The sequence below is a fragment of the Thermobia domestica genome, chromosome 2 (genome assembly GCF_964235325.1).
Source record: "Thermobia domestica chromosome 2, izTheDome1.hap1.1, whole genome shotgun sequence".
NCBI classification, from domain to species: domain Eukaryota; kingdom Metazoa; phylum Arthropoda; class Insecta; order Zygentoma; family Lepismatidae; genus Thermobia; species Thermobia domestica.
Genome location: NC_137455.1, coordinates 25,537,428 through 25,549,845, shown reverse-complemented (window position 1 = coordinate 25,549,845; position 12,418 = coordinate 25,537,428). Strand labels below are relative to the sequence as shown.

The 12,418-nt window shown below is 33.9% G+C and overlaps 1 protein-coding gene across 1 annotated transcript in view; it reads left to right on the top strand.

Moving 5' to 3' along the window:
- The window catches only part of LOC145679661 (gamma-aminobutyric acid receptor subunit rho-1-like), a 29,600-nt gene extending 18,980 nt beyond the window's left edge, over positions 1-10,620 (top strand). The window contains exon 2 of the mRNA XM_081750236.1: positions 9,416-10,620. Within this exon, the coding sequence (XP_081606362.1) occupies positions 9,416-9,628 (213 nt within the window). The 3' untranslated portion in view covers positions 9,629-10,620. The remainder of the gene's footprint in view (positions 1-9,415) is intronic.
- Positions 10,621-12,418: the final 1,798 nt, after the last annotated feature.

Below are 12,418 nucleotides of genomic sequence, written 5' to 3'. Positions count from 1 at the left end.
TCGAGCGCATCCCTATTCAAGTGTAATCTAACTCAGAGTCCAGAGATGATGAAGTTGAACAAGGAACTACCCCTGGATCCAGGCTTATATATTCATTTGATGATTTTTTGCCAATACCAATAGATTTATATTTCAAATATATTAAGGTGTTGACGAAAAATATATGTAAATTCAATGAATAAGTAGTTTTTTAAAATTTTCTTTACACGAAACTGCGGTTTATCATCTGTCCCTGTTGATACCCAATTCTCTAAAGTTAATGAATAAATCTGAAATATTAATAGTTTTGAAGTTTTTTTCTCATATGTAAAGCATGGGGAAATCCTTGACGGCCATTACCCATACCCAACCGCGTATGAGTATTATCGTATTTTCGCTTTTAGCTTGGCAATGAAATAAAATATGTATTTTGAAATTGGTTACAATAAACTAGACAGAATTACCTATAGGATCCACTTATCCCGAAAACTTTTCGTGCTTTACGAACAAGATTATAACGATTTTTGCTTACGTGTCCGCCATTCCCCCATTCTCCCCTATCCAATTCGTTGCTGAGATATTTATCAAGAAATTAGGTGTATTTTAATACCATTCATGTTTCCAATTATTATAATTGTGGAGATTAATCGATATTCTACTACCTTCAGTTATAGAATTCTATAAATCTTACGTAAATATTGCTATAATTCTTAGCTAAAACGAATTGAATTTTTAACGTTTGGAGTTGTTCTATGTTTAAATTAGTTGCTAAATGTGGCATGTAACTGGTTTTTGTATTCAATAGTAAAATTTGTAACTACGTAATTTACATTGCATACTGCTTGACATTCAACTTAGATTTGATAGAGAAATCGTATTTAATTGAAACTGTATGTGCTGTAAAGATTTGATGCTCTGTTGTAAATTGTTTTCAGTTTAAAAACAGCTACATATTGCAAATTGTGAATTAGTCTATTAAATCCGTTTAAAAATTTCGGAACTTACTATTCACTGATTACTTTCTTATGTAAAATTGGGGTAGGTGTTTTCTGACCCTGACCAATTAGGGATGCGCACGAGACGAGTCGAGACAGGATTTTCCTCACAAAATTCGAGTCGAGACACGGCTCTTCCAATAGAGAAATATACATTTTTCGAGTCGAGACATTACTTTTACAGCATATTTTCGAGACGAGACAGCCACAAATCTTGTCTCGTGCGTATCCCTATAACCAGTAACGATGAGCTTGTTCACTCTAGTTATTAAACAGGCACGGTACAGAGTGCGTATTCATCCTATTGCTAAAACGAAAACAGATATGTTGTGAATCTACACTACGATATAGATAAACTATTGTAATTATCTTCCAAACGCACGTTTGGACTTTTTTTTTTTAAAGTTAAATGTAACTGCCTTTCAGACCACAAATAGTTTTCAGAACTGAAGAAGAAAATTGCTGCAGCCATAAGCTAAGTATTTTCCTCCACAGAAGCAAATGAGGTAACACACCAATTATTATTAAAATTCATTCCCTAATTACTTTATGGGGTGCACGGTGGCTTAGTAGTAGAGCGTTCATCTCTGGTGCCTGGTTCGATTCGAGCTCGCCAAGTGAACTTTATGGTGGATGAACACCGTGTGCGTGGGTTTTCTCAAGATTCTCCCATTTTCTTCATTCCACCATTTCCTTAATTTCTCACTATCACCGCCTCCTTTAACCTGGCCGGCATAAGGGTGGAACATAAAAAATGAAATATTTCATTTTTCTGATTACTTTAAATTTGAAACATCAAATATGATGTTATAATTTCAGTCCAATTTGAATCAAATGAGCATAGTCACAATTTTGCCTCTCCTCAACTCCACAAAAAATATATATATATATATAACTCACTCGGACTTAAGGTACTTCCAAATTCCAACAGCGGCGGACAAAGTGATTTTGGCGCCCCTAGTCCTAGCCTAAGTTTCACATTTTATTACGGTGATGTAAATATTTTAAACCCCCTTTTCAAAAAAAAAAAAAAAAAAAAATAGTATTCAAATACATAAAATAGATAAGGTCTATTTAGTACTTAAAAGTATACATATGGTATCAATTACATTGTGTTTTATTATTATTTATGTACCGATATGTATAAACAAAAACAATATCGAACAGCGTTTTTTGGTAACTACTAATGGTGACATGATTACTGCTATATAGTAAATTGTTTTGTTATATCAATAACATCAGGAGTCATTCTACCATATGCGACTATGTAAGAATCTATTCTGATAACGTGAAATACCAATAAATAATTTTAAAGGTGTTCAACGTCTTTTACGCACAGCAATATAAACCATCCTTTTTATGTAACTCCATAGCATTCATGACACGCATCTCATACATTTGCATAAAAACTGAATGCTCTTACAAGACTAAAATTGACGCTATTTTATATGAATATAAACCACAAAAATAAGTAGAAAACACCATGTAAAATTTAATTTTTAAGGCTCGTTTCGGTGCCCCAATTGACTGTGGTGCCTGGGACAGTCGCCCAGGTTGTCCGGCCCTTGGCGCGCCCCTCAATTCCAAAATTATCTGTAAATCGTATCTGTCCTTTTAATTTTAATCAAGTTTGACAAGTAATATTCGAATCACATTTAACCAGTGGCGGATCTAGCTCAGGGCCATGGGGGCCTAGGCCCCCCAATTTTTTTGAGGGACAAAAATAATTCAAGCCAATATATATATATATATATATATATATATATATATATATATATATCAGTGCCGTATTTACGATTTTGTTTCGGGGGGCATTGCCTGAAAATGTGAAAATTCTGCAAGATATTTCATATATTTTACTATAGTAAGATTTCGGAGGGGGGGGGCTTAAGCCCGAAAGCTCAACTGAATATATATATATATATATATATATATATATATATATATATATATATATATATATATATATATATATATATACACTAAAAGTTTATAGTAAACTCATGATTGCCATAGTCTGGGTTCTGCTTGGTTACCCAGTTTCTATCTTCTAGATCCGCCCCTGCATTTAACGTGCCAAATTTCATGAAATTTTACGTGCAAATACGAACTGACTAAGACACATTAAACTTACTAGAAATAGGACAAATGTAAACTTTTTTCATTTATTCAAACTTCACATTCTTTTCATCTGTCGAGTTTGAAAGAAACATTTTACATTTGCTTTATCTAATTTGCATCAAATTAAAATAAAATTAACTCTCTTATCTAGAAAGCAACGATTACTTGTGTTATTATAGCAGCCGCAAAACATACAAATAGAAGACATCAACAGTAATATAAATTGTTAATTTTAAAAATCTTACAAAAGAATTGTACGAAGTAAAGATCCGCTGAAAATTCTTCGACTTTTCTCAAGGTTTGAAAATAATAATAATAATAATAATAATAATAATAATAATAATAATAATAATAATAATAATAATAATAATAATAATAATAATAATAATAATAATAATAATAATGCAATTAGCTTAGGTAAATTCAGAAAAAAGCATATATAGAGAAAGAGGTATTCGACTATAATATACGACCTTCAACCTGCTACAACTGCTATGAACATAATGTAAAGCAATTAATCATTCTAGAACTGCGGGAATACAATCACTGATTTATGTTGCGCCAAACATAACATATTCTTAGCTTTTCCTGCACAGTTATCATAGTTCTTATTCACAGACACACTTTTCATACAGTAAACTATATTAAACGACACATAGTACCACGCAAAATTGTTGTTTAATTTAAGTGCTAATAATGAATCAACGACACTCAAATTTTGCGATCATTCGAATATCGTCATGCAACATTCTGTGCATGTTTAAACTTGAACTTCTACTTGTTTCGGATATTCACCACACTACGGCGCCACTTATGTTTTCTCCCAGGAAGCCGACGGAGTAAGTTCCCGGGGCCCATTGACACTGTTAGTATAAAGAAAATCGTAGATTCGCAGTGAAATAGCTATTGCATCAACACTGTTCATTGGAAAGTTATGTTTTATAGTTCATTCTCGTCAGCATAAAACGAGCTTTCCGGAGGTGCTATGCATTTGGGCCCCTAACGTACTTGAACAGGGGAAAATTTGGCAGACTTTCCAATAACGCAGACTTTCCAATGAACAGTGTTGATGCAATAAACCCTTGCTATTTCTCTGCGAGTCTACGATTTTCTTTATACTAACAGGGTCAATGGGTCTCAGGGATTTACTCCGTTGTCCATCGCACCTAATCTTTCGTGAATGAACATATCTTTGTTATGTTTATCGAATGGGCTAGGTTTGATTAGGAGTTCCCGTTGACAAACTCACGTCCTTTCCTTGTAAGTTTAATGCGGTATAAAAGTAGTAACGCAAGTACCTACAGTTTCCAGAATCTACAGTATTTGAAACTTATTACCCGCAATAAACCAGTGTCTCTATGCGTTTGATAGATATCATCAAGGGAAAGTTTATAAATTTAAACGAGAATGCCGAATTGTGCACCCAAATTGTTGTTTTAGGAACGTGATTTAAGTAATACTTTGATTTCAACCTAGAAATATCTGAACTCCACGACCTTATCATTGAGTCGTGATGAATTATGTAGTACGTGACTCCACATTTCAATGGGTGATGAGTGAAAACAAAAATTACGTATTTAGTGATTCTTTCTATCCTACTGTACAGCTTCTTTATTAGTACAAATTAAACTTAATGGCACTCCTTTGTTATAAAAATTTTAAAGAGTGTTCTTAATCGATAAATCCTTACAATTATATTCGTAATTTAAAATATTCATCTGTAGAAAAAATATTAAATTCAGGAAAATATACTATACCTTTTTCAAGCAAATACTCTGGATCCCCATCACTATTATCTTCCCGCTCTGTACACTCTGAACCGGTATCATCGTCATTGTATGTCAATAACCGGAAAATATCTTCTTTAGCAATAATTTTGCTTCGCCTGTTCATTTTTATGACTTCCTTGCTCCCCTGCTTTTGACTCAATAACTGTTGCTTCCTTTCTATTGAGTGCTTTTGAGCTCTCGCAAAACAAAATAAAAAAAACTTCTTTGTACGTCACTAACCAAGTCTCTTTTAACAATCAAACCCCTAAACGAATCCAAATCAACAATCGTAAACAACCTATGGCGGCATTTACATACGAAGAGACCAAAAATGCGGTACTCATTATGGCGTATGAGCACCAGACCATATTACTGTGTACTCAGATCGTTTAACGCAGAAGGGCGTATGTGTCATTTAAGCCCTTATGCTTTGAACAACTTGCTTTTATATCTCTTAACGCCCTTATGAAAATGACTCCCCACAGCTGAACGGTTCGCCGTACAGCCACAGAAATTTCCCAGCAGCTAGACACGATTGACATTTATCGGAAGAATTGAAAATCTCAAAATCCCAAAAAATGTTAGTTACGCCCTTGTGTATTGAAAGCAGCGGTATATACTTGGTTTATATGTCATTGTACCTCAAAATACTTCAAGTTTGAGTCACATAGTAAGTAGTTGCGGAGTTGACCACACGCGGCGCCACCGGTCAATCGTTGAAAATGGAGACTCACTGGAAGAGCTAAATGCGTGTTTGGTTTGAAGAAACGAAATCAGCAATGTAAGTTTCGCACATAATACTGCAAGGAACCACTTAGCAGACCAACAGTGTACAAATGGCATCAGACATTTGTTTAAACAGGTTGGCCTGAGCTACACCCAAAGTCTCCATGGCGCTCACCCGTGACGGACGATGTGGTGGAAGCAGTTAGGGAGAGTTTTGTCCGCAATCCTCGAAAATCTATACAACGTGCACCACAAGAAACTGGTATCCTTCAGACCACTGCTTGGCGTGTATTGCGTAGACGTTTGTCCATGAAGCCATACAGATTGTCCTTGTTTCAAGCGCTGAGTAAAGTGGATAAACACACCCGACATGAATTCTGTGTTATCATGTTGGATCGCATTAGTGGTAATAAGTCATTTTTTAATAATGTTATATTTAGTTGCGAATCTACTTTTCACTTTCAACATACACGATTGTCGTATTTGGGGCACGGGATATTCATATTCGCACGTAGAGAAGGTTCGTGACTGCCACAAAGTGAGTGTGTTTTGAGCTATTTCCAGACCAAAGGTGCATGGACCATTCTTGTTTGCTGAGAGCACCATCACCAACATCGCCTATCTTGATATGCTCCTGAACTTCCTTGGTTCACTGTTAAATGAAGATGATCACGATGACCGCTTATGGTGGCAACAAAACGGCGCCCCGCCGCACTACCTGATATACGTAAGGGAATTTCTTGATAGCATTTCCCAGATAAGTAGATATGTAATGGTATACGAACTGCTTGGCCACCACGTCTTCAGATTACACGCCAATAATAATGTAAACATTTGCTTCTGTTCAAGAGTTATCGTATTGGCTAACGGACGGACATGCTAGCGTTATAATAAAGTATCAATTGCGTGACCTTAATAACCGTTTAGGAATGAATATTACACTTCACATCTATAACCATAGAACTCTCTCACCTTCAATATGATCCTACTTAAAGGTATATTATCTTATTGGCAATTAATCATCCTTTCCATTTCGGGAAATTGGAAATTCTTAGTAATATTAATAATAACTAGCACAAGTAAACGGCCATTGGGCAGGAACCAAGCCATTTGGTTAAATACAAAGTAACGAAAACAAAATAGTTCCCAAGCGCTCAGAAGAGTATTCGAATACAAAATGTTTTAACAATGATTGCAAAAAGGATCAACGTCACTTATTCATGAATTTTGGTTTATGAACCTTTCCGATTTTCCAGGAGTATACCCAATTTTGTGTATAGAAAGATCAAGTAGCGAAGATGTTACCGCTTTGAATTAAAGGTTGAGCTCAGTAAGGTACGCAGTCTTGGATTTCTATCCTTACTTGCACTCAATGACTACTTGTCTGTAGTCAGTTGTTTCGCGTTGCTCTGTTTCACAGAGAGATCAACAGCACTATTATCTATTGCGTTATTAAGTATTAATAACACTGAGAGTAGATTCAGATCAGAATGTGGATCACCTCAAATGAAACCGGGAAATTACTAGTAAATAGTAATAATCATGAAATTTACTTCGCTAAAATGAAAGGATAATAACACGCAAAATTTGGTTTAAAAATGTCCACGCTGAATTAAGTGAATCACGAAGCAAATAGTCAAACTTTTTTTATATATATACCTATATATCAGTGCAATTGGTTGTGGACGTTACAAACTAACTAAGGTAATATTGCAGACTTACACAAGGTTCTCTGAATTAAGTAATAATCTATTCGTAGGCCTATATCAGATTTACTTCACACATGTTCCTCGTAATCACTGTTAATTCAGTAACACTTATCTTCTAGTTGGGTTAAATCACAACCCGAAAGCGTTCACGATTTTGTACGTGGAAAGACGAAACCATTAATTATCTGAAATATATTTGTAATCTTGCTATATACTTTATTTCATTAAAACAAATGAACTATTACATTATATTTATCCAAATATAATGTTGAAACTTAAATGCTATCCCACTGGAAATCGACCCCGAGATCCCAACATTAAAGGCAGACGCACTAGTAATTATACCCAAGAGGAGTCTTTAAACTTCTATTCACAGACGCGGAATTATTTCTGTCTTCGTATAATAAAAATACAGTTACTATGTGGTACAAAGTGCTCTTATCTCTACCTATATAATGCTGTAACTAAGTAGATAAACTAATACTAAAAATAATATGTATTAATGAGTCAAAAGCTATTAAAAGCTATTAGCAATTTCCGAACTTGTATATTCCGAGTATAAAACTAGTTATTTCTCAGGTATTATTTGTCGATTGCTGTACATACTGATACTAGTAATAACAGAAACGTCTTGTTATGTTATTATTGTTAGTAATGGTAATAATAAAATGAATGTATTATGATTTATTCGCTATTACATACATTGATTTATGCGCTATATAATAAACAGATATTTTAGTATTTTCTTGTTGATATATTATTTCATTCAATCAACTTCATTGTAGAAAATACCTGAATCCAACAATTATAGATTTTAACCATTGTTGTAATTTTGTTACTAAGTGACGAAAATATAGTTTAACCCGGGAACACTAATATGTCGTAAAATTTACGACGGCAACCTAATACTTGGTGATTTCAATCAGTTCTACGCATGCGTTGAAGTTGGCGTCTTGGCTAATCTCATTTGGTGAGTAACTGTTGCTATAGGCAGATTGCGTTTGCCCGTGCTGAGACATAGAGAGGTAATTCGTAGATTTAAGAGGTATTAGTGATAACGTTACAATTTTGAAAGTAACTGCCATTGTCGTGGTTTTTTTTTCTGAAATAGGAATTTGAAATCCAGTTACTATTGAAGTGTCTCAGAATAACTTAATAAGTGTTATTTTGAGTCACGTTTCGGTTTAGCATAGTAAAACCTGACTCATTGAAAGTAATGTTAATTTTTTGAAGTAGAAGTATGATAAAATTATAATAGCAATCTATGCATATATTAAACCAACAACTTTTAGTTAAAAATCTTGAAATTAGTCACTCTCAATGTATCCTATAGAGTAAATAAATAAACATTATTTATTATATTAGAAAATATTTATATATTATAAAAAATATATTAGAAAAAAGTTTATAGCAAGGAAACAATGTGTTTTACTTCAAGCCGTAAAATTTACGAATGTTTGTTAAAAGTGTACTGCAAAAACACACTAGTGTTCCCGGGTTAAAATATCTGTATTTAGGTATTCTTCGTAAATGAACTGACTACGAGTGTTGAATATGGTTTGAAAAGTTTTAAAATATGTTTCCTTTAACAACTCAAAACTATATAAAAAAGATTCAGGTTTTTTTCTGCAATCATCACATGATTCCTAAACCGTCTGCTGCCTCTTACCAACAGTCAGGGACATACGCAGCAACTTATATCGCAGAAATCCTAAGTTTCTCAGGTTCCAAATTCAATACAAGGGTAACTTGTATTAAAATGTGTAAAATTAACCCTGGGATTAATTACATTAAATTACAGAAACGTCCGCATTCCGGGGGTTGTTCGGATCCCACAGGATCCTCCGTTGTTGAGCGTTCTTGATATATATATATATATATATATATATATATATATATATATATATATATATATATATGTGTGTGTGTGTGTGTGTGTGTGATTTTGATCTTGTGGAACGTAGTAAAAATGTATTTTGATTGATATAAATGTTCACATGTAGTTTGATATTTGTGCTTAGAAATATTATTTCATTAAATCTTGTTTTCGTCTTAATAACGTTTACATTATTATTATTATTCAAAAGTTAATGTGTATGTCCTTTTGCTCTTGTAGGATATTAATGGTGCAGACATAACAAATTACAATCGAATACCAATCCCTAGAAGAATCTGGACCAGTCCTAATCTTGGGAAAAAAACTGAAAATCAAAATAAGTCAAATTTTAAAGCATATGTACATAATCCAGTGGATTACTGGAGTCGGATTATATTTCCAGCTACCTTTGTACTTTTTAATATAATTTATTGGACATATTATTTATGGTGATGTCACGATTAGAAAGTAATATTTATGTTGGCTTTCCACTCTAAATAGTTGTATAATTAATTTGTAATTATAGTATTATTTCGTTCAAGTTATATAGATTGCTCAAATTACAATGGCATGTAGACATCGGGAGCAGAGTTTCGAATGTTACAGCAGATTGAGGGTGCCCTGCTATAAGAACATCTTAAACTCAAACTTGGATGAACCTTTTGTAACACGACACAAGGTTTTAAGAATTATAATTGGGGGCGTGCTCCGCCACTCACATAAGTTAGAAAGAAATTAGACATGAATTACCTCTAATAATTATGAATTGGGTTAATTTTAATGATTGTAAACCAACATGTTAATTTTGACAAAATAAGTAGTAGTTAATTATGGAAGTTATGAAAGACAGGTAAATACAATTTGAAGTCTATGTGTTGTTTTACACTATACACAGAAAAAAAAACATGTAGGGGAGCGAGAAAGTTGCAACAGAGGTAAGTTGATACACTGTTAATATCTTATCATCGCCTACAGTTACGAGAACGAACTTGCTCTTAACGCATGCGCATTTTGTGGAGTAACTAACGAAGGTAAGTGTTGTTGACCGCGAACTTGTAATATTGTTGGCAGAGAAAAGAATTGTTATTTTCAGACCAGATGAGTAAAATTTAAAGAATTTATTTTGAAGTGACTGGCAGCTGGTTAAATTAACTATAATGTTACTAAATGAAACACATGTACGTTCACTTGTAAAATAATACCCACGTTTACAAAGAGTTTTATATCGGAGATATTTTATTCACTTTGTAAAAGAAAGTGTGTAAGAGGTAAGTTCCAACAGGTGTCACAACATGCCCTGATACAGTGAAACAAAAGTAAAATAGAAGAATTGTGAAGAAATCAGAGAACAAACCCATAGAGCATAAAAAGCATACTGGAACAGTTCACTTATGGTTGGTACCATATTTGTGATCTTGAGCACTTTACATATCTAAATTTTCTAACCTTACAAGCTTAATAAAGTATAATTTATAGAAATAAAGCATAAAGTTTTGTGTACAATGCTTTTTATTCCAGAACCTTGTGTGTGTGTACAATTAAATAAAATATAAATATATTTGTTAAAAAAAAATAATCAACAAACGTTCTCATTAATACCGCAACCAATAGAAATCAACAGCCAATTGCCTTTATGCGTAACACTGGAATGCGAATTCCACCTTTCTCCGCACCTTTCGCTCAGAAGGATTTTTTTCTCACTTTGTGTTAAAAGGTAGGCAAGACAGATTGTGCTCAGAGCTGGATTTAGATTTGGAGGGGCCCTAAGCTACTGAAGATAATGGGCCCTTTATGTGTTCAGATGAACGTAGGACCCTATATATAGAAGTAAAGAAACCAGTGATATTTTAGGAAGCAGGCTAGCAGAAGGGGCCCCATTACATCATAGAGGCTTACACAAACGATGTAGCTATATGTATGTAGATTTTATTTGTTGCTTTTTCTTATATTTTTGAAATGTGCATTCAATTTTTTTCTTTAATTTTTGGGGCACTCAAAAGCATGGGCCCTAATCTGTAGCTTGTTTAGCTTATACGTAAACCCGGCACTGGGCCAAAATCAGGAGTATATGCATCAAAGAGTAAGGAAATTCCAAACTGACCATTTCAAAGTAGAAGGCGGTAATCTATTTTGTACTCCTTATTCTGAATTCATTAAATATTATGAGTCTGCCGTGCAGGTTCAAGTTTTTTTCTTCGAAACACCGCTTAAGGGAAACTGCTAAAAATGAGATAGTATGTTGTATTGATGTAATTGTTAGTAGGAAAACTGAATAGTTTCATATAAGGTAAACGCGCCGGATTTCGACATGTTAAGGACCTTTTTCAAAATCAATTTCCTATTGTGGCCATAATATTAGTCGGTGTTGGCCCATTTTTTTCCTTGAAATGTACAGTCTCTACTAATACTAAAAGTCACTTCAAGGCTCAAATGCTAATGTTAAAATTTTTTTATGAAAGTGGAACTCGCCAATGGAACCCGAATTCGACACACTTCACCTGGTTTCGACAGTTGCGGTACCTGAATTCGACACCTTCAATTATAACCATGTAAAACATTAAGTCGGCATTATTGGTAGTAGTAATCTCTTCTCAGCTTCAAATATTGTTTTATTATTATGCAGAAATTATCAGACGGGCAAAAGAACACAACTTAAATTTTCTGAACTGAGTAGTTACTTCGATGATCCTCAATCCGACATGCAGGAACCTGATTTCGACCTTCCGTATCGAACTGAGGTTACAACTATCGGAAAATTATGCAAGAAATAGCTATATGAAAGACTTTGAACATACTTTATGTTTAGATATTCAGTTAAAATTATATTTGCAGTACTGAATATGAATTCGACAACCTTGTCGAAATCCGGTTCACGTTACAAATAAAGGCTCGTGTTTTCGACAACCCCCCGTTCATGTTACATCACAACCTTTGTCCTCACAGAAGAAAACAAAACGCACTGATTGAAACTCCTTTACAACATTAAAGTACCACTATTTGCTTGAAGCAAACCTAACTTTAATAAAAGTCTTACGAAAATAACCTGCCGTCTTGTGATTTTCTTAAGATTATGTGTTTTTTCTCGACGATTGTGTCACACACACAACAATGTACTTATTTTCTCCATGCGTATGACTCATCTACTCTAACCGCACTTTTGACACGAGAAAAGACACTCCCATAATGTTGCCACTTCTATTCACGATCGCAGGGATGACATCTTACGCTTATTTCACAACATTT